Here is a 23,527-nt window from a genome sequence, read left to right as displayed (position 1 = left end):
CTTTGTCCATTTTTGAATCAGGTTGTTTTTGTTATTGTTGAGTTTTAGGAGCTCTCTATATAGTCTGGGTATTAATCTCTTACCAGATACATGATTTGCAAATATTTTCTCCCATTCTGTGGTTTACCTTTTTGCTCTGTGGATAGTGCCTTTTTTTTTTTTTTTGGCCTCACCGTGTGGCATGCAAGAGCTTTAGTTCCCCAAGCAGGTATCGAACCCCATGCTCCCTGCAGTGGAAGCATGGAGTCTTAACCACTGGACTGCCAGGGAAGTCCCTGGATAGTGTCTTTTGATGCACAAAATTTTAAAGTTTTCTTGAAGTCCAGTTTGTTTATTTTTTCCTTTGTAACCTGTACCTTTGTTGTCATATCCAAGATATCATTAACAAATTCAGGGTCGTGAAGTGTACTATGTTTTCTTGTAAGAGTTTAATTGTTTTAGGTCTAACATTTAGGTCCTTGATCCACTTTGAGTTCCTTTTTGTATATGGTGTTAGGTAAGGGTCTAACTTCATTCCTTAGCATGTGGATACCCAGTTTTCCCAGTACCATTTGTTGAAAAGACTGTCCTTTCTCCTTTAATTGGTCTTGGCACCCTTGTCAAAAATCATTTGATGATATACAAGAGGGTTTATTTCTGGGCTGTCTGTTCTGTTCCATTGGTCTACATGCCTGTCTTCATGCCAGTACCATGCTGTTTTGATGACTGTAACTTTCTAATAAGTTTTGAAATCAAGAAGTGTGAATCTTCCAAGATTGTTCATCTTTTTCAAGATTGTTTTGGCTATTCAGGGTCCCTTGAGATACATATGAATTTTAGAATGGGTTTTTCTATTTTTGCAAATAATGTCTTTAGGATTTTTGATAGAGAGTGCATTGACTCTGTAGATCATTTTGTGTAGTATTGACAACTGAGATAATCATGTGGGTTTTTTTTCCCTTCATTTTGTTGCTGTGGTGTGTCACATTGATCAGTTTTCATATGTTGAACCATTCTTGCATTCCAGGAACAAATCCCACTTGGTCATGGTGTATAATCAATGCTTTTAATGTGATGCAGAATTCTGTTAGTATTTTGTTGAGAATTTTTGCATCAATGTTTATCAGGGGTATTGGTCTATAATTTTCTTGTAGTGTCTTTGGCTTTGGTATCAGGGTTATGCTGGCCTTATAGAGTGAGTTAGAAGTGTTCTTTTAATTTTGGGGGAAAGCTTTAGAAGGGTTGGTATTAGTTTTTCTTTAAATGTTTGGTAGAATTTACTAGTGAAGTGATCAAGTACAGGACTTTTCTTTTTTGGGAGATTTTTTGATTACTGATTCAATCTCCTTAGTAGTTATAGGTCTGTTCAGGTTTTCTATTTTTTTTGTGATTTAGTCTTGGTAAGTTTTGTGTTTCTAGGAATTTTTCCATTTTATCTAGGTTTTCCAATCTTTTTGGCATACAGTTGTTCATAGTACTCTCTTTAAATCCTTTTTAGTTCTGTAGAATTGATAGTAATGTCCCTACTTCCATTTCTGATTTTAGTGCTTTGAGTGTTCTCTCTTTTTTCTTGGTCCATTGAGCTAAAGGTTTGTCAATTTTGTTGATCTTTTTGAGGAACCAACTCTTGATTTCATTGATTTTCCTCTATTGTTTTTCTATTACTATTTTGTTTATCTCTGCTCTCATCTTTATTTCTTTCCTTCTCCTAGATTTGGGTTTCCTTTGTTCTTCTTTTTCTAGTTCCTTAAGTTGTAAAGTTAGGTTGTTGAGTTGAAAGTTTCCGTGTTTTTTTTTTTTTTTTTTAGTTTCCTTGTTTTTAATGTAAGCATTTATGGCTATAAATTTCCCCCTTAGCACTGCTTTCACTGCATCCCATAAGCTTTGATTTGTTGTGTTTTCATTTTCATTCGTCTCTAAGTATTTTCTAATGTCCCTTGTGAGTTCTTCTTTGAAACATTGGTTGTTTAAAAGTATAATGTTTAATTTCCACAGTTTTGTGAATTTTCCAGTTTTACTTTTGTTACTGATTTCCAACTTCATTCCATTGTGGTCAGAGAAGATACTTTGCATATCTATCTTTTAAAATCTATTGAGATATTATTTGTGTTCTTACCTATGGTTTAACCTGTAAAATGTCCCATGTACACTTGAGAAGATTGTATATTCTATTGTTGGATGGAGTATTTTGTACATGTATATTAGGTCAAATTGTTTTATTGTGTTGTTTGAGTCCTCTGTTTCCTGACTTATCTTCTGTCTGGTTGTTTTCTCTGTTATTGTGAGTGGAATGTTGAAGTCTCCAACTATTATTGTAGAACTCTCTGTTTCTCCCTTCAATTCTGTCAGTTTTTGCTTCATGTGTTTTTTTTTTTTTTTAATTGTGACCATGTCACATGAAGTTTTTTTAAAAAAAATAATTAATTAATTTTTGGCTGTGTTGGGTCTTTGTTGCTGCACGCAGGCTTTTTCTAGTTGTGGTGAGCAGGGGCTACTCTTCGTTGTGGTGTGTGGGCTTCTCATTGCGGTGGCTTCTCTTGTCGCGGAGCATGGGCTCTACGCACACGGGCTTCAGTAGTTGTGGCATGTGGGCTTCAGTAGTTGTGGCTCGCAGGCGCTCGAGTGCAGTCTCAGTAGTTGTGGCACATGGGCTTATTTCCTCTGTGGCATGTGGGATCCTCCTAGACCAGGGCTCAAACCTGTGTCCCCTGCATTAGCAAGCAGATTCTTAACCACTGTGCCACCAGGGAAGTCCCTGCTTCATGTATTTTGATGGTCTGTAATTAGCTATGTAAATGTTTATAATCTATCTTCTTGCTGTATTGAACCTTGTATTAATTTATGATGTCCTCCTTTGTCTCATAACTTTTTTTGATTTAAAATCTATTTTGTCTTATATTAGTATAGCCTACTCTCTTTTTTTTTTTTTTTTTTTTTTTTTTTTATGTCTGTGTTGGGTCTTCGTTTCTGTGCGAGGGCTTTCTCCAGTTGTGGCAAGCGGGGGCCCCTCTTCATCGCGGTGCGTGGGCCTCTCACCGTCGCGGCCTCTCTTGTTAGGCGGAGCACAGGCTCCAGACGCGCAGGCTCAGTAATTGTGGCTCACGGGCCCAGTTGCTCTGCGGCATGTGGGATCTTCCCAGACCAGGGCTCGAACCCGTGTCCCCTGCATTGGCAGGCAGGTTCTCAACCACTGCGCCACCAGGGAAGCCCCAGCCTACTCTCTTTTGATTACTGTTTGCATAGAATATTTTTTTCCATTCCTTCTTCTTTAACCTGTTTGTGTCTTTGGATGTCGAGTGAGTCTCCTGTAGGCAACTTATAGTTGGGTCATGTGTTTTTATCCATTCTGCCAAATCTGTCTTTTGATTGGAGGGTTTAATCTAATTACATTTTAAGTAATTACTGATAAGAGGGGATGTACTGCTGTCATCATGCTATTTGTTTTCTATATGCCCTATAGCTTTTTTTGGTCCCTCATTTCCTACATTACTGTCTTCTTTTGTGTTTACTTTTTGTAGTGGAATGTTTAAATTCCTTTCTCATTTCCTTTTTGTATATTCTACAGCTATTTTCTTTGTGGTTACCAAAGGGATTACATTGAATGCCCTAATGTTATAACACTCTCACTTGAATTTATACTGCTTAACTCTGAGTTTTGACAAATACACACATTCATGTAATCCTCACCATGATCAAGATATAAGAAGTTTCATTACCCCCAAAATTCCCTCGTACCCCTTTGGCCAGGAGGGGAGGTGGTGGCAAATCCTGAGGGGACATCTGTTGTCTTGCAGGGGAGAGGCCTCTGAATTGTCTTCACACAGGCGTGGGGAATGCTTGCTCTTAGTAACAGTAATGGGCCACTTCTGTAGACTTTGACAGTTCAGGGCAGTTTGGAGATAAAAGATTTTGGGGAGCACCAACCCAGATGTTTCCATTACATGTGTCAGAGTCTTATTATTCTTTGCGAACCACAGCTCTCTCATCTTGGCGTAGCAGACCTGCCTTGTTTGGGAGTTTAACTTTTGGAGCCTAGCAACTCTGATAATTCTGGTTCTTGTCCTTAGGTTTCTTTGCCTTCCTGCTGGAGGAGAGGAGAGCATCTTTGTGTGCTTCCAGAGAGGCCTTCTGGCTTTCATACTTAGCTTCTAATTGGCAGTCAGCTTTCTGTTATCTTTTTTCACAGAGCTCAAATAGTTCAGTAATATTCTTCAAATTCAATTGTTTTTGAGGTTACTATTTCTCCTTCATTGCCAGCTTTAAATTCACATCTTAGCACCTGCTCCGTCTGCCCTGAGAGCCTAGTGCAGGATGTTCATTAAGGTGTTCCCTTGGGATGCACACCTGAGAGAAGGGAGGATTGCAGATGCAGAATTCATGGTATAATGCAGGCCCAGAATCAGGTTTGGCCAACCCCTTTGGGGAGCTCTGGAGCTAGAATGGCCCTTTTGAGTTTCCCAGAATTGGGCTGACGTATTCCGGCCTTTATATTGCCATATCAATTGGTCATTGGATGTGGGCTGCCCAGGAAGGGTTTCACCTGGGCAGGATCATTCTCTGCAGGTGAGGCGATCCCTAAGGTGCTGACTGACAGCTCTCCGGCAGTTAAGTCCTTACGTGAAGGGGGAGCTGAGCAGTGCCTCAGTGTCTACCAAAATTCCCCTGTATCCACTAGGAGCGACCAGTTTGTTTTTGTTTTTTTAGTTTCATTAACTCATGGATTTAAATATGTATATATTTAGCAAACTTGCCATTGACTTATAAGTATGGAAAGATGCACAAATGTATGTAAATATACAGCTCAATAAATGTTTGCCAAGTAAACACAGCAGTGTAACCCGTACAGAGATCAGGAAATAGAACAGTGCTAGCAATCCAGGAGCTCCTCTTTCCCCTTCCTTTTCCTTCTGGTCATTACTTGCTCTTCCCAAGGGTCTCTGCTATCCTGACTTGAATTTAACATGTTTTTGAAATTTGTGTAACAATCATACAGTAAGGGATCTTTTGTTCTGACTTCTTTCACTCAGTATTATATTTATGAAATTAAGTTTATAGCTGTAAGTCATTTATTCCCATTGCTGTAGAGTTTTTCTTTGTTTGAATATACCATTTTTAAAAACCATTTCTGCTGTTGATAGACATTTGGAGTGTTTCCAGTTTTTGGAAATTACGAAAGCACTGCTATAAACATAGCTGAACATATCTTTTGGTGAACATATGTACACATTTCTCTTGGGTATATACTTAGTGAAGTTGCTAAGTACAGTTGGCCCTCTGTATCCGTGGGTTCCACACCTGTGGATTCAACCAATGCATATAAAAAATATTTGGGGAAAAAAAATTCCAGTAAGTTCCAAAAAGCAAAATTTGAATTTGCCAAGCAACTGGCAACTATTTACGTAGCATTTGCATTGTATTTAAAACTATTCATGGCATTTATATCCTATTAGGTATTATAAGTAATCTAGAGATGATTTAAAGTATATGTAAGTATGTGCGTAGGTTATGTGCAAATACTATGCCATTTTATATAAGGGACTTGAGTATCACAAATTTTGGTATCCTCTGGGCTCCTGGAACCAGTGTCCTGCAGATTTGGAGGAATGACTGTATGTATATGTTCCATTTTAGCAGATAATGTCAGTCTTCCAAAGTAATTACTGATTTACACTCCTACTTGTAATGTACAAAAGTTCCATTTGCTCTGATTTGCCCCTGTTTATTTAGGATGTTACCCTCCAGGCTGTACAATTAAGAACTGGGTGTATTTACTAGGGTCCCTCTCTCTTTAGCAGGTTCTGTACTCTAATCTTTGTCTTCTGCAGCTGTGAGATTTTGAAATTCTGTTCTGCTTTTCAGAAGTTTTTGGCTTAGCTTTTTTACCATTTTCCACCCAACTATGCATTTGAGACTCCCTCATGTCTTCAATTGTGTCACTCCAGCTCTCAGTGACAACCAGAATCTCTGATGGTTCCTCTTTCCCTCAACAGAGGTACTTTGCTTGGGAAAGGCAAAAAAAAAAAGACTTTTTTTTTGTGTGTAGGGGGGCCCAGATTCTGCAAATGCCCCAGGGCGGGAGGAAACAGCTGCAGAAGATCACCTTGCTGGCTTCTCCATAGTTCACCCTTTTTTGGAAACTTAGCCTCTCTAGTCCTCATTCCTTCAGTAGCTCTCTAAAATCTTTAAACAGTTGATTTTTGTATTTTTTCTTTTTTGTGTGTGTGTGAATTTGGGGGAGGGAGGTGTTGTTTTGCTGTGAATTACTCTACCTTGGAAGCAGAAGTATAGACTAAAACATATTTGATGTTTCAATAAATTAAAATTGTTGTCCTTAACAGTGTTCAAATTATTCCATTTCTGGTCAGTGGGAGCCTCCTCAAAATTTATTCCTGAGTCTTTTTGACTCGACCCTTTGATAGCTTTCTTTGGCAGCTTTCTTGCTATCTGGTATGACAAAGTGTTCCAGGTTCATCATGTACCTTTTTGCCTCAGATGTGGAATCAGCCATTTTCTGAAGGCGTCCCAATTCCTTTTACCAGGAAATGGAATCTCAAGATCATTACTGCAGGGTTGGTCATTGTTTCTAGGCATTTTCAGCAAACAAAGGGGGAAAAATATATTTTATTTTCTTCATACAAGATAAAACTACATTAAGAATTGATATAGATACTTCCAGTTCCAATTCAAGACTACAGGGTTTTTACTTTACTGTTCCTCTCCTGTACTGAGAGTCGCAGTTTTTAATGACACCAGTAGTGACAGAATTAAAATATCACCGAATCACTTATTTCCATGATCCCACAATACATACAGGATCAAGATTTATCTTCATATTTTTGTCCCTAGAGTATATTCCATTAGGAAGTGAACCTAATATGATTTAAAATAACTTAGAATAGTTCTTCTCTTTGTGACTATGCCATTAAAAATTTGGATACAAATTTCAGTTCATTTGTTTATTTTTGATTTCTATTTTATTTTTTAGAATTTTAATTTTATATTTACATAAATTACATAATTTCAAAATAAAATCTATAAAAACCAGGGAATATAGATTCTATCCTCGACACCTCTCCTTTATTTTCTTTCACTTCCTAAAGGTAACCACTTAAAAGTTTTTAAGTTTCATCCTTCTGTTTTTGTATGTGTGAAGAGGTGTGTGTGTGTGTGTGTTTATTTCTCCTCCCACTTCTTAGATGAATGGTAGCATACTGTATACTCTTTTCTTCACCCTGTTTTTTTAACTTAAAGATATATCCTGGAGACTGTTCCGTAGTTTGATGAATTTGGACTCATTTCTGTCATATTTTTTATGTTACATTTATATTTATACAAGTCTTTTATTTAAGTCATTTTTAATTGTGTGGTCTATGTTATTTGCTCTCCCAGCGTATTTTTTGGTATTTCAGAAGGTTTTTGTATTAGGGTTCAGTCAGGGAAGCTGATTGTGTAATGTGGGAAGGGACTTATTATGGAAATTAGACCATATACAATTTTGAGAGGACTCACGGGGTGAAGATCTAGAAGGGGGAATTGGAGGATCAGAGAAGGAGTCACTAGTCAGATCCTCTAAATCAGTGGCAATGGGTAGACAAGTTGGAGCTTTTAGGGAAATCTGAGAAGCCAACTATGTCCAGCCACTGAAGTGGGACTGTGAAGGAGAAGCTTAAAGAGAGCCACGTGGGAAACTCTTGCTGTATTTAGTTACCCCCTCTGTAGAGGTTTTCACCTAAGCATCTGGTGGTGGGCTTGTGCCACTGCTCACCCAGCACAAACCAGCAGTTTGTATTTTTGTTCTGTTGGTTACTTTTATATTGATGCCTTTGTATAGTACTCTACTTTCCTCCCTTTCTTGGGAGGGGAAGTTGTTATATAGTGGTTTTCTTCTGTAAGCAATATTGAAACAGCTAGTAACTTATTCTCATCTCCTCAGCCAGCATTTGGTTTAAAATAATACCCTTTTACTCTTAGTACCATAAGGTAATCAGGAAACATCCTACTTTTTGTATACTCTCACTACCCTCTCCCCATTTTTGATAATTGTACTGTATCTATACTGTCATTACACATAGCAATTACATAGTGTGTTTTTTCTCTTACTATCGTCATTTATTCTCAGTTCTTTTAATAAATGTGTATTTAATGGTCCTTCGTAATGTGGATGTGTCTCCTGTTACTTTGGTTGACTGAAGTATATCCTCTAGTAGATTCCTCAGGAAAGGCTTACAGGAACAATATTTCCTGGGTTCTTGCAGTTCAGAACAGTTTGATTGTCACCATTGTACTTGGGAGTCAGTTTGCCTGCATATAAAATCCTTGGTTTACTTTATCTTCTCTTGAGAATATTAAAATGTTATTTCATTTTCTATTAGCATATAGTATTGTCAAAGTCTGATGACAGTCTAATTTTTGTTTTTTTGTGTAAGTGGCTTTCTCTTTCTGCCTGAATGTTCAAAGGATTTTTTTTTTTTTTCTTGTTCACAGAAGGTCAATAGTTGTACTAAAATATGCCCTGGTATTGGTCATTCTGGGTCAGTTTTTCCAGGTATGCGGTATGCCCTTTAAATATATAGTTTCAAGTGCTTTTGAAAAATTTCAGCAACGTTTTCTTGAATTCTAGTTTCTAATATTCATTCTACTCCATTGATTTGATTTCCTTCTTTGAGGACTCCTATTATACATATGTTGGATCTTGTTTGCCTGTCTGTCACTTCATTGCAAATCCCATCTCATTTTTCTTTTCTTTTCTTTTTTTTTTATATTAGAATTTTCCTCCTATTTACCTTCTTTTTCTCTTAAAGCATTATATATATATATTTTTTTAAATAAATTTATTTTATTTATTTATTTCTGGCTGCATTGGGTCTTCATTGCTGTGCGCGGGCTTTCTCTAGTTGCAGGCAAGCGGGGGCTATTCTTCGCTGCGGTGCATGGGCTTCTCATTGTGGTGGCTTCTCTTGTTGCAGAGCATGGGTTCTAGGTGTGCAGGCTTCAGTAGTTGTGGTACGTGGGCTCAGTAGTTGTGGCTCGCGGGCTCTAGAGCGCAGGCTCAGTAGTTGTGGCGCACGGGCTTAGTTGATCCGCGGCATGTGAGATCTTCCCGGACCAGGACTTGAACCCATGTCCCCTGCATTATCAGGTAGATTCTTAACCACTCTGCCACCAGGGAAACCCTATATTTTGTTTTATTCACTCTTTAATATCTTCTGGTTAGTCTTCACTTCTGAAATGATTTTTCTTTTTTTTTCTAATTCTTTCCTGAGTTTTGTCAACTTATTTCTATTTGTAATTCTAATTTGTTATTTCATATCTTTAGTCATTTAAAAAATTTCTCTTGGCTCATTTTGAATTAATAATTTACAGTTTCATCTGTTGGTGAACATATCTTTTTGGCATGTTTTCATTTTCTGTTGCAATGTTATTCTGTCTCTTCTTTTTTCTCAAAATAACTTCACATATGATTTGACTACAGTGTTTTCTGTTGCTCATTTTTATGTGAAATTAGTTTTCCTGAATTGGTAGGAGAGAAATGTGGGCCAGGATAATTTCTATCTTCATGGTTGTGGAGCTCTTCTATTGCTTTCATGAAATTAAATGAATACGTCATCTCATTCTTTGTGAGCTCTCTTGGCTTCCTTCCTCTTTTCCACCTTTATCTGGATCTTTTTCTTTTGCCCTGTTGTTCTTGTTTCAGTCTGGAGTGAATCTCAGCAATTTCTTCTCAGCATGGGCTTCATCCTTGAAGGGAGTGTTTCTTTAACTGGTTAGTTTAGAACTGTGCTGTCCAGTGGGTACAATGTCTACTTAAATTTAAGTAAAATAAATTAAAATAAAATTAAACATTTGATTCATCATTTGCATTAGCCACATAACAAGTGCTTAATAGCCATATATGGCTAGTGGCTACTGTAATAAACACTGTTGATATAGTATAATATCCTAACCACAGAAAGTTCTGTTAGACAGTGATGGTTTAAAGTGTGCTTTCTTCTTTTCAGACTTTATTGTAGACCTTTTGCACACATGTGCCAATTGCCATGTGTACAAAAACCCCTGTATTTTAGCTAAGCTTCTAAACTTGTCCTGCTGTAATTTTCATTGAGGATGTAATGCAGTTTGGGGATTTTCCTTGTCAGATCCATCAAACATTCTGCTTCCCTCTGCTCTCTCTTGCACAGATGCTTATACCACACCAGTTTTGTAGCTGTAAGTGGTTTGTTCTTATTTGCTGCTTGTATTTTGGTTATTGTGGGGTGCCTTGTCCCCTAATTTTGATGTAGATATGGTCCATGGGTTTTGCGATTCTAGCTTCTTTGCTATTTTATGAGGGGGTGTATTAGTCAGGGTTCTCTAAAGAAACAGAACCAATACAGGGGAGATAGAAAGGTCTGAAGGCCTGAGAACCAGGAACACTAAGGGCAGGAGATCAATGTCTCAGCTTAAGTAGTTAAGCAAAAGGGACCAATTCTTCCTCCTTCTGCCTTTTTTATTCTATTCAGGCCCTCAGTGGATTGGCTGATGCCCACCCACATTGGAGGGGGTGCAAACTGCTTTACAGAGTCCACCTATTCAAATGCTAATTTCATCTGGAAACACCCTCAGAGACACACCCAGAAATAGTGTTTAGCCAAATATCTGTGTGCTCTATGATCCAATCAAGTTGACATGTAAAATGAACCCTCACAGAGGGATTTGGGGAGATTCACAAGCTACATTGCAGCCACTGCCATCTTCTCTCTCTCTCTCTTTTTAAGGATATTAACAATTCTTAATTTTCTTAATATCAAATGTAAAAGATCTTATGGGTATTTATTTGCATTTTTTAACAGTTTATTTTTTTAGAGCAGTTTTAGGGTCACAGAAAAATTGAGTGGAAGGTGAAGAGTTTTCCCATATGCCCTGTGCCTCCACACATGCACAGACTCCCTTATTATCAGCATCTCCCACTAGAGTGGTACACTGGTTACAATTGATGAACCCACATTGACGTGTCATAATCACCCAAAGTCCACAGTTTGCATTACAGTTTCCTCTTGGTGCAGCCACTGCCATCTTCTACAATCCTCTTTTTTTGGTCTTTCAGATTTTTTTCTCTCCATAATCTTGTAACATTATGTAATTCTGTAGCTTCTGTTCTGCCCTATCTTCTAAACCCTAAACATGCTTCTCCTCTTTTATTTAGTATTTCTTTACCATCAAATTAGTCACATTATTAACTGACTAAGCAAACTTGGGCATGCTGCTTGGTCTCTTTCCACCTTTTGTTGCACCATTTTAAAAATGAGGAAGCTGGACTCAGGTTTGTTTCTTCACGGAGGAACCTCATCAGTGTTCTCTGTTAGTGTTAGCAGGATCTAATATTTAAACAGTAAATATATTCGTGATGCTTTCAGTACAGAATGCTGCTCTTAAACAGGGTAGAGATGAACTTCCTGGTAGTGCGACTTAGTTCATTCTCAGATAAATATAGGTAAATATAAATATAATATCTCCCTTAAAAGATATTTTTTTCCATGAGATTTATCTCTTTGTTGTTCTGTTACTCCCTCAGCTGTGTACCTGCGGGTGATTATCTTACCGGAATCAGTCTTACTATGTATATTCCAGGCTTTACAGCTTGTTTTCTTTTCTGCACAGTCTGCCGTTATTTGCCATTATTGACTAGAGGTCTAAGGCATAGATTTTCTTGGTCTGTTGTTCTTTTAATGCTTGAGTTCAATATATAAAGGAAAAGATTGCATTTTATTGCAGACATTTTTCTCTGAAATAATTTTTAGCTACAAGGAAGTAGCTCTATTTCTGAGTCATCATTCTGTCTTACATAGTGCTGGGTAAAGATTTAATTTTGTAGATAGAGATTTATGACTTCTAGAAAGAAAGCTGCAAAAAGTTGAAATTTCTAAAGAATTTTAGATTTGCTATAAATTCCTTTATATATTGAAAATTGGAGCTTGAGATACAAATATAGGTAATTGTGGTTGATAAAATTTTCCTAATATCTCATGATTTTCAATGAGAAATAGAGTTCTCGGTAGTCATTTTAAAATGTAAGCTAACATTTTTTTTTTTTTCCCCTCAGCTTCCAATAAAAACAGGACAGCAGAACACACATACCAAAGTCAGTACCGAACACAACAAGGAATGTCTTATCAATATTTCCAAATACAAGTTTTCTTTGGTTATAAGCGGCCTCACCACTATCTTAAAGAATGTTAACAATATGGTGAGTGTTTGCATTACTGTTTTACGGGAGAATTTGGTTTGTTTTTGATTTTAAAATTTGGAACAGCATATTTTGAAGTATGTAAAGTCATTTTCTGTGGACTCTGGACATAAACATTCATCTTAATTTATGGATGAGCACAGGTAACCTTTTAACTTTCTTTTTAGATTTTAATTCTTTTTCTTAGATACTTGTCTTATTTGTGACCCTATCTACTGTTCCATTTTTCTGGAATTACGATTTCATACAGATTTTGTCATATTTAAATTGACCATAGTAATCTATTAAAATCTTTTCCTTAGCTTCTCATTTGAATGTTTACATATTAGATTGTCCCAGTCCTAAGTAGATGGTAAATAAAATATGACTTTGTAGTCCTAAAATGTGAGATTGCTTTTGTGAAGATGCTGTTTTATTTCCTTCGTCCTGTAACTTGTAACAGATTCCATGGTAGAGAACCTGTGTTGAAACAGTTTTCCTCAAATACCTATTTCATCAAGTATTTCCACTGTCAAAAGCTCATAATTGCCTCTTTTTTTCCTGTTTTATAAAATCTGTTTACATTCCCTAGACTTAAAGGTGCTCCAATTATTTTCTCTCTGTACCTTTGAACATATTATTTCTCCTCTTGCTGTCAGGTGATTCTTTCCTCTGTGTCAGTTTCTATCTAAAATCTCCTTCATACTCAGTTCAGAACAACTGATCTGGTTATTTCTTGATTAACTCCAAACTGCTCTGCTTGTTTTGAGCACTTATAACCACAATTTATACTGTTTGCATTGAGCAGTGAAACTGATTTCTGGTTGTAGATTGTGAAAATCAGTACCATTTTCATAGTCACATCATCTTTGGTGTGTTTTCTTTTTAAAAAGTTGATTGGAAGATACCCCGGGCTTACAAAATTGGTAAACTGGAGGAGTGGGCAATCATATTTTCTCTTTATGGAAAAAAATTAAGATTTTCTGAAAAAAGGACCTTTTATAAATATGTAAAGTGACTTACAGAAATACATTTAAGATTTTATGGAACTCTTCTGTTGCATAGTGTGTGGGTCATACTGATAGGATTTTACTTTTATAGATAAGTGGCCATGTTCTCAGATTGAAAATGTTTTAGTATTTGGACCCTTCTTTTAAAAACAAAAACAGTATTGAGATATTGGCATTCATTTAGTGCTTATTGAGTAAACTGAATTGCGGAAACCATAGTCTGCTGTTAATAGTGTAGTATTTGATTTAAAGATAGTGAATGCTTAAAACTCGCTTTAATTGGTGTTACAGCATTTTGTTGCTGTAAGAGTTAGGCTTTGATTATTTTGTGGCATCAAAGTGTGGTTAAATGTTCAGTTCAAGATTCTGGTAAAGATCTATATGTGTATCTAAATCCTACATATTTTTTTCTATATTGTTCAAATCTAAATTTTACTTAAAAAATAACAGAACATGGGATTTTCCTAATGTTACCATCTCTTTAATGCTCTTTGTTTCAAAGTACATTTACTACATATTTTTAAAGTATAAACCAGAGTATCTTTTACTGTGGCAGGCTGATGGCAGATTGTTTGCCTGAGAATTTATTTTGTGTGAGCATTAGGATAAAATCAGAAATAATAGATTTAATTATACTATGATCTGGGAGATACAATGATTTATCTATTGATTTTCTTGATCCTTAGTCCCTCACTTTTCAGATGTGTGCTGATTTGTAGTGGAGAGTAATAACCAACTTTTAGTGTTCTGAATATCTTTTCTTTTAGAGAATATTTGGAGAAGCTGCTGAAAAAAATTTATATCTCTCTCAGTTGATTATATTGGATACACTGGAAAAATGTCTTGCTGGGGTGAGTAAATCTATTCTTGAATAGGCAGGTTTTGTGCCTTCAGTTTTGAGAATGATCTGATGTACTAAAGCACAGGTGTGGACAAGAAGAGGCATGGACTTTCTGTCTAAGACGTACGAAAATGAATTTTGTTAACAGAGCTGACTGGGTAGCATAGAGAAGTTTTCAAGAAAAAATTATATTCTCATCTTTTGTAAATTAAATAGATATTAAGATTACTTATAAAGTGTTAAGCTTGAGTTACATCTCTCTCTCTCTCAGGTTTTCTAGAAAAAATTTTGTGGAAAAGTTACTATTTCATTTGACTAATTTCTCCAGTTGGTTAGGCCTGTAGCATTGCTTAGCTGTCAAAGAATGTGATGTTAAAGACCAAGAGAATCTTGTTTCCCCCTGTGTGAATCTGATTTTATATTTTACTTTTCAAATCTATGTAAAAGAGAACTTAAAAAATTAAAACTGTTACTATTACTGTGATAGATCCTACCTTAAGAACACTTGTTATGTAAATATGAACATATAAAATAGATATGTGGAGGAGTAGTTGAGTACAAAACAATTGTTTCTCATGTTTCCTCTAAATAGTTATCTCAGAGTTTTCAACCATGACTTAATTAGAAATTTTTCAAGAATGTTTCTGGTTACTTATTTGGCTGCATCGGGTCTTAGTTGCAGCATGCGGGATCTTTCGTTGCAGTGCGCGGGCTCTTCATTGCGGCGTGTGGCCTTCTCTAGTTGTCGCAGGCGGGCTTCTCTCTGGTTGTTGCACACAGGCTTCTCTCTAGTTGTGGTGCGTGGGCTCCAGTGTGCGCGGTCTCAGTAGTTGCGGCGTGCAGGCTCAGTATTTGTGGTGCATCGGCTTAGTTGCCCCTCAGCATGTGGGATCTTAGTTCCCCGAACAGGGATTGAACCTGCATCTCCTGCATGGAAGGTGGATTCTTAACCACTGGACCACCAGGGAAGTCCCCAAGAATGTTTCTGTTGTATAAAGCATAGTGCTTCTGTACTTCAGTAGCTTTAATTCTTCCTGGAGAATGGTAGGAGTTTACATAAGTATATAAATTTAATACCTCCATTTTAAAGATCTGTCTATTCAATATGTATTGGGGTTAACTTATTTCTTCTGAGATTATAATCTCTCTTCCTTTGACCCATCTTTTGCTTTTATTCAGAATTGCTTCTCTCTTCCACATATGTTACAATTGTTCTTTTTAGTAAAACTAGATGGGAAGGGACTCTGACATATGAGGACTGATCAATTGAGAACAGAGAGAACAGTCAAAGTGTTTAAAGAAGGGGTAGCGTTGGGAGTTGGAAAAGGGATAGGGTAGGGAATTGGAAAAAATAATTACATTCACACAATGATGTATCCTTAGGGAAGAGAAGTATAATATTTAAGACTATAGGCCACAAAACCTAAGCATAATGTTTTAAATTCTTTTACTGACCCTTGTCCACATTCCAAAATTGTGCGACAGTGCTTATAAATTTTCTTCTTAAATTGAGGACGAGCTAGTTCTGTTTTAGCTTTGTGCTATGTATTAATTTGTGATGGGCTGTTCGTTTGTAAAATAGAGTGAAAGAGCAAAAAAGCTGTTAAATAGGATGATGGAATTTTGAAGGTGGACAATTTTTCAACTTCTCTTGAATCAATTCTTTGTAGTGGTCTTATTACTTTGATTGTAGATGCCAATATATCAGTGACACCTGTGTTTGAATGGGGGTAGGCTGGTTTATTGCCTCTTCAGTTCTACATCTTTTCTCCATTAACATTTATAATTGAGAGGTAGTGGTAAAGGTATTTTGGATAATGATCACTGATATCATTGATCCCTGTTTAATTTGATACTCTTTGGAGATAGCCTAATTGAAGCCCTACTAAGTGGGCATGGTACAGCTTTTATAATACATAAAATATATATTAGCTTGCTCTGCTCTATTGAAAATGTATAAATTTTTAAATTAAATTTATAATTAAAAATAATACTATTCATATTATTGAACAGCTGTGTTTTTCTGGATTGCCTTCAATGACTTTATGGTTGTGTCCTGATTTTCCTTTTTACTTATTTATTTATTTTATTTTTGATTAAAAATTTTTTTTTTACAGTAGGTCCTTGCTGGTTATTGATTTTCCTTTTTAGATCAAAGTAAGTTGAGACAGTTTAAGAACTGAGCCCTATAGTACATATTTATCATATTAGTAGTTGAACTAGCTAAATGAAAGTGAACAAATATTATCAATATCATGATTAAAACCAAAATTTTGTGAGTAAAATTTTGTAGAATTTGAGGAATCTTAAGTATTTTTGATCCTGTATATATGACCATTATTCAAAAGATTGAACACTTCTATAATTTTTATTTGTATATTAATTGGAGTTGGTTTCAACACCTGTATTGTCTGGTTAGCCTATAAATAAGAAAGAGCATTGTAACTCAAATTTTGCAGGTTTTTGTGATATCTGTTTATTTACTGTCCAAATATTTCAATGTATTTGCATCTGAAAGCTTTTGGAATGCAATTACAGATTTGATCATAGCACACTTACAAAAATTTGTTCTTTGTCATCATGCTTGGTATTATCAAAATTGTCATTCATATAAGGATACTAAAGCCGTTAGGTAAAATACTGATGTGGAACAGTCTATTTTCAACTAAGGGTAGCTTATCCATTGGCTGTTTTGTTAATTGTAGAGATTTATTTTACAAAGTAGAAACTTCAGTGTTAACACCAAAGTTATCAAACTTGGTGTCATTAACAGAGAGACCACCTGGCATTATGTACTTCGGATGTGATGTAATACGAACTGTAGTGAATTTTACCTAGTGTTTAACTTGAATCTAATCAGACTGTTATATTTAGATTCCAGCTTAACAGAAAATGTAACAACTAGGAGAACAAGTTTCACCACTAAGACATAATCAGGTCAATAATATACAACATTTTGTAAGGCAACTGGTCTATTTTCTTAAAAAAAGTCAATGTTATGGAAAATAAAAATGATCTATATGGTGTGTAAGGGGGAAATAGTTTTAGGATAAAGAGACTAAAGGAATGTTACAATCATGCTGCAATCTGTGAACCTTTTTTGGATCCTGGTTGAATAAAACAAGAACAGCTATGAAAGACATTTAGGGGGCAGTTGGGGAAATTTGGATACGGTTTGGGTATTAGCTGATCTAAGGGAATTTTTTATTTCTCCTTGGTGTGATGATTGCATTGAAGATATATTGGAGAATTTTCTTATATTTTAGAGATGCCGAAGTAAGTTAGTAATGAAGTAATGATGTTTGTAATTTACTTTGAAGTGGTTAAACCAAAACAAAATTATTTGTAATAAGTAATATCTACCTGTTTTGGTCAGTCTGCCCAAAGGTAGATGTGATTGCTCACCCAGGAATTAATTTGGACGTTGAGACAGATGACGCAGTGCACTCACCAGTGAATATGAATAAAGTTTATTTAGGACTCACAATAAGCTAGGGATTCCCAGGAAGGGAAGGGCTTAGGAAGGGATTTGATGAACAGGGGAACAAGCAGAAATTGGGGTGCTGAGGAGGATGGATGGGGGTACCTGGACTTTTCTTGTGATTAAGAAGTGAAAGATGGAACCACCCTCTTTATTAAACTAATTGTAGATAGATAAAGCAAACATGATGAAATATTAACAATTGTGGAATCTAGGTGATGAGTATATGGGTGTTTGTTATTCTGTTTCATCTCTTATGTATGTTTGAAATTTTCCATAATAGAAAATATTTACAGGTAAGTTTAAGAAAGTTTTAGAATTATGTGATTATTTCTGTTTTAGCAACCAAAGGACACGATGAGGTTAGATGAAACGATGCTGGTCAAACAGTTGCTGCCAGAAATCTGCCATTTTCTTCACACTTGTCGTGAGGGAAACCAACATGCAGCTGAACTTCGGAATTCTGCCTCTGGAGTTTTATTTTCTCTCAGCTGCAACAACTTCAATGCAGTCTTTAGTCGAATTTCTACCAGGTTAGTGTGTAAATTTACATAGGAATGTTGTAAGTAATGTAAAATTTGTCTACATAAAAGTAAAAAGTTGACAGAAATGAGTTTAACCTGGGCTTCTGTTGAAATTTTATGCATTGATTTCTTTGAAATTTTTATTTTGTAATGTTGTGTTATTGGTGGGTACAGTTAAATGTGAGTACTACGATAAACTTGAAAGTCTAAATTTTAGGAAAAAAATGTCACCCATGACCGGGCTCTTTTTTTTTTTTTTTAAATACTATTGATAGGTATAAATTTTGGGTTTGGCTTTTTAACGTATTATTCCTTGTAATGAAATTAGTCAATCAGAATAATAGATGAGTAGTCAGAATTCTAATGATCTTAATGCTCTGATCCTTATCACAAGCTCCTAAGTTATCAAAAAACAAAACAAAACAAAAAACCAAACCAGCAGTGTGGAAGCACAAGGAAATGAGTAATTCTAGAAAGTAATTCTAGTAAGTGTATGAACTGTGAAATCTCCCATTTGTTGAGCATTTACAGCATGTGCTATGCTGTTTGATCTTCACAGTATCCCTGAAATGTAGGTGATACCGCATTTTATAGGTAGCAAACTAATACTAAAGAAGTTATCAAGGTGCTGTGCCAAGTGACGGAGGACCCAAAACTTTGAAGTCCGGCTGGCTTCAGAGTCTGTCTGTTTTGTTGTGCCCGGCTGCTTCCTGGTACCGCTATTTTAGCCGCATTTTGATGAAATCCTTTTTATAATATCCACTGCTGTGCTTTAAAATTGTATGATAAGTATAATTTAAGCTTTTATTGATGCTTAGAAATCATCATGTGATCATTCATTGTGATAATGCTAGAGATGGAGAAATGGGTATAGAACTGTAGCTGATGGTAGCAGGTAACTCTGGATCTTAATTTCATGCGGACGATTTGCCTTTCTCATGCAAGTAGAGTCAAATGGGTCCCTAATTAAGACCAAGTAGGAGGTATAACGTAAATCACCTAGTGATTCAGTGGATCAAAGACTAACGCAGAATAAAGAAAAACAATTTCCTTTGCTTAATGGCACCTGCATCTTTGATTTGTCTGTTGTGTGAGCAATGGACGTCCATTAGCTTAGTTCATTCTTATGTTGTTTTCCAACAGATGTGAATGAGAACATACATCATAGTTTGAGAATTTGTGCTGTGGTTTTTAGGCGGAATTGGCTAACTTCAAAATCCTGCAGTCTTTTTAATAAAAAATGGCATTTCTTTGATCGTGATGCTGGGCAACAGTATTCTTCCAACCTCTCATCAGAATTGTGGTGCAAAGAAAATTAAAATTTTATCTAATGTTATAATATGACTGATAATGTAGGGTAATAGTTATACAATAGAACGATGTCTTCATGAAATCTCTTGAGTGTTAACATCTCATATTCTGAGTAAATAGTACACTAGTTGAAGCAGCAAGGTAGCAAACACCTAGGTAATAGGACGCATTAAAATGATAAAAAACAAAACCAAACCCCTTCTTTGTTTAGGTGACTACTAGACCAGTCTTACTGTTTGAAATAATCTTACACTGAAGGTAGAAAATGATCAAAAGGGTAAAATGTTTTTTAGTCTATCCAAACATGAATTGCCTTAATAAAACACAGCAAATGTGCCACCTCTGAAAACTCTAAAAATCTTCTAGTCACCAAAGGTTTTATTTTGCAGCATTGGCACGTGTAAAAATAGACAACTTTTGGTTATTTCCTGAATCTAGTTTACTGTTTGCAGAGTAGAAGTTAAATGTCTCCAGAATAAGCCAGTTTCTTTAGCTTTCAGGGGACAGACTGCTCAGAAATGGGATCTATGAAATTCATGTTTCAGACAACTGCATTTGCTGTTTCATTTAGTTGGTGCCAGAAATAGGAGCTGATCTTATTAGAGGGTCACTTACCTAAAAGACCATTATGATGGTTTAATTTAGATGGGGTTATCCTGTGACACTGCTGTCGTAGCATTAGGTGACAAAATATGCAAGGAACTGGAATGGCAGTTCTTTCTGAAGATTGAATTTATACTTCGTATGTACTAGATGAATCAGTATCATGAAAATTTGTTGTGCTTGACCATTCTACCTGTCTATGGATGTTTCTCTTTTAGGATTAACATTAGCTTTTGATATTTCTGTCCTTTGCTTTTCTTTAAGGGAATAATATGAGTTACAGATCATAGGATAACTTTTTTATTCTGCTGAAGTATACCATGTTCTGCGGCTCATAGTACTCTTCTTTGTAGAGCATTAGCTGCTTTCTCCACAGAATTATTATACAATGCACTGGATCTAATTGTTTTGTAGTTGGAGGGTCCTGAAAAATATCTAATTTGACATATACCAGAAGCAGAAGACTCAGTGACTTTGAAAGTTCTATTTGATTCTTTTACAAATCTGCTGTTTTTTTTTAAATGGTTTCTTATTGTTTTTAATAGTTTAAAATTTCTTCTTATATGTCTAATTATTTAAAACATACTTATTATATATTCTCTTTAAGATTGTTAAATAATCTCATTTGTTTGTATGTGCCATTCACTGTCATTCACAGTGAATTTTTTCTCTCTGTTTTGTAAACTTTGATTGCAAATTTATCTTTAGTGCAGTCTGTATTTTCTTTGGGAATCTCTTGTAGCCTGGGAGTGTGGGAGTATCCTAGTGATGGTTTTGCATTTGCTTTTGCCAAGTGCCCAGTTCTGGACCTATATTTTTGTTAATTTCTCAGCCCCAGATTGTATGGGTAGTACAAATGTGGGCCTCAAACCCTTGTAAGGTGACAGCCCTGGGTGACTTTTTCCCCTACCCAAATCTTAGGCAGAGCAGACAGACTTCTTGTGCTGATAGATTTCCCCCCTCCCTCTTTTCTTTATGTCTCTGTCTCTCTTTCAGTGTCTCTTTCTTTTTTTAAGGAAGTGCATAGCTCTTTCTAGCCATGTTTTATGCAGGCCCCTGATTCTACTCTCTGCATTATGAGGGTACAGGACTTTGTATCCAGTCCCATGTGGATGTTTTTAGCCCCAGACCCCTAGGTTAAGGAGAGAAAAAAAATCTAACCGACTCTCACCCTTCTTTTGTTGGCTAGATCATGCCTTCAAAACCATCTCCGGTTTTCAGTTTCCTTTCCATTTCTGGACTTGGGTGGGTAAATAGTGTTTGTTTTGCTTTATTTCTATACATTTAAAATATCTTTTTGTTGTTGTTCAGTTTACCTAGTTTTTCTAGATGTTTTAGTGATAGGTTTTCCACTTCATTTCTTTTGCCCAGACTACCCTTTATTTGATTTCTCTGCCTTATAAATTCACAAAATGTTTCTTCCCTGTGGTAAAAACTGGACTATAAAAGGAATTAAACTTTTCTTCCATTTCTCACAAACAACCACAAGAGTTAGCTTTTAAAAAGTTGGTGTTGCTGATTTATTGTGTTTCCTAAGGAGTCATATTCCATATTTTTAGGCTCTTTGCAGCAGCTGTGGAATTTGTAGCATGTAAATCAGTTTTGAGGACCTTCTCATTCCCAGTGTGAACTGCTAAGCTTTTCTCACCCTGATGATAAGAAGAACATTAGTGTAAGTGCTTAGAATAATTTTAATGTTAGCTATACATCTATGGGCTAAAGTGAGTGAAAGAGGAATTTGAGAAGGAAGAAATAGCATTGATTTCATTTTTAGCAACTGAAGGTTTAGTGTGATGATTAATGTCAATTTTAAATTATACTGAAATGGTTATACTTTGAGCTAATATTTTGAATAAGTTCCTGTACTATTTGTGCTTTTTCACACATCTCTCTCTGCATTTATGAAAGTTAGTAATTTCATTCTATTGCTTACATTTTTGATATTAATTGAAATAAGCAAGCTTCATTAGGAAGCACACAACAATAGATTAGCAGTACCAACATTTGAAAAGCTGACCTCTGTGGTTGTTAGTGAAAAAAAGGAAGAAAACTTTAACCTCTTTTATTTATTAGGCTTAAGTGAATTTCTTAGCAGTTTAAACATCTATATTTTTGTTAAGTGCTAAATTTTTCTGCATTTTTGGTAACTTCATATTTAATAAGAGGGAAATTTGGGGTTTAGAAAGATTTTTGTCATTACAAGCTTAAGTTCTGTGAGAGAGGGACACTAATTAGATAATCACGTAAGCACACGTACAGACTGAAAAGCGCAGTGAATAAAGGCTTACTCATTTTTTTGATACAAAGTAAATGTATCCTGTGAATGTAGATAAAATGTCATTCATGTTTCTGAAGTCTAGTTGATGTGAATAGAGGTTAATAAAATTTATCTTTTTTTTAACTTATAATTTGAAATTTGAATTTTATATTATAGAAAAAATTTTAAAATACACATAGCAGAGAGAAGGTATTTCAGATACTCAAGTATCTCTTACTGTGCTTCAGCAGTTATCAGCATGCTGTGATCCCTTTTTTTTAATAAAAATTCTGTATATTAAATTCTGTATATTGTACAACATAGTGATTTGATATACATTGTGAAGTTTACAGGATTATCACGGTTTCTTTTATCACAGCCCCTGAATTAGTTATGTTCCTTTAGATTTTCATTAAAAAATTTATTCTCTTATTTTTATATGTGTATTTTCTCTTATATACTCATCATTAGAGTGAGAAGAGTCTGTTGAATTCAGAATTTCGGACTATCCTAAGACTTCAGTTGATAAATTATTTTTGGTTTTTACTTTTCAGGTTACAGGAATTGACTGTTTGTTCAGAAGACAATGTTGATGTTCATGATATAGAATTGTTACAGTATATCAATGTGGATTGTGCAAAATTAAAACGACTCCTGAAAGGTAAGTTTAAATGTATGATATATCTGAAATTAATCACTGTGGGTGAAAAACCAGTATGTTGAATGTACTAATTATACTAATTGTGTTGAACTAGAACATCAAAGTGGATTTCATAGTGCAAATAAATGTCCTTGAGAAATGGACAGTAATACTTTATGGTTCAGTAATTTTTGAACCTTTGAAAACAATACATTAGCGAAAATGAGTATCTTAAGTCTTGGCAATGGAAAGTTTTGTTCAACTACAATTTTTGCTTTTAATAAAGAGAATGTGAGGATGCTGTTATTTAATTTTTCTAGAATTTCACCTCTTGAGGGTAGCTAGTAGGTTATAGAAGTTATTTGTTTAGCTATTGGTAGTGCTAAAAGCAGATAGCTTAGCAGGCTATAGAAGTTTCCTTGCAGGTGGAACCAGAAGATTGTGCTCTTTCGATGAGAGGAGAAATTGAGTCAGGAATCTCATTTCTGACATTCTGTTTTCAATTCTGTTATTGACTTACTGACTGACTTTATAGCATTACAAAGTCTTTTACTCTTTCAGTAAAAGTTAGTTTTGCTTCCTTGTAGAACATGTCAATAGTAGTCACACATGGGAATATTATAATGCCTAAAATGTGTGTTTTTAAAGCTTTGGAAAGTGCTTTCTATGATTATGCTGA

At 35.5% G+C, this 23,527-nt stretch overlaps 1 protein-coding gene across 9 annotated transcripts in view; it reads left to right on the top strand.

Moving 5' to 3' along the window:
- NF1 (neurofibromin 1) overlaps nt 1-23,527 on the top strand; it is a 260,230-nt gene that overhangs the window by 45,269 nt on the left and 191,434 nt on the right. For 8 of the 9 annotated variants that reach the window (XM_082371271.1, XM_082371274.1, XM_082371270.1 and 5 more), the window contains exons 2-5: nt 12,059-12,202; nt 13,959-14,042; nt 17,856-18,046; nt 22,763-22,869. In XM_082371271.1, coding sequence (XP_082227397.1) covers nt 12,059-12,202; nt 13,959-14,042; nt 17,856-18,046; nt 22,763-22,869 — 526 coding nt within the window. The remainder of the gene's footprint in view (nt 1-12,058; nt 12,203-13,958; nt 14,043-17,855; nt 18,047-22,762; nt 22,870-23,527) is intronic. The other variant, XM_082371276.1, reaches the window with a different exon arrangement.

This window comes from Balaenoptera borealis (genome assembly GCF_965194805.1).
Source record: "Balaenoptera borealis genome assembly, chromosome: 20".
Lineage (NCBI taxonomy): Eukaryota > Metazoa > Chordata > Mammalia > Artiodactyla > Balaenopteridae > Balaenoptera > Balaenoptera borealis.
The sequence above is the reverse complement of the archived record's forward strand: the minus strand, read 5'-3'. Positions and strand labels throughout refer to the sequence as shown.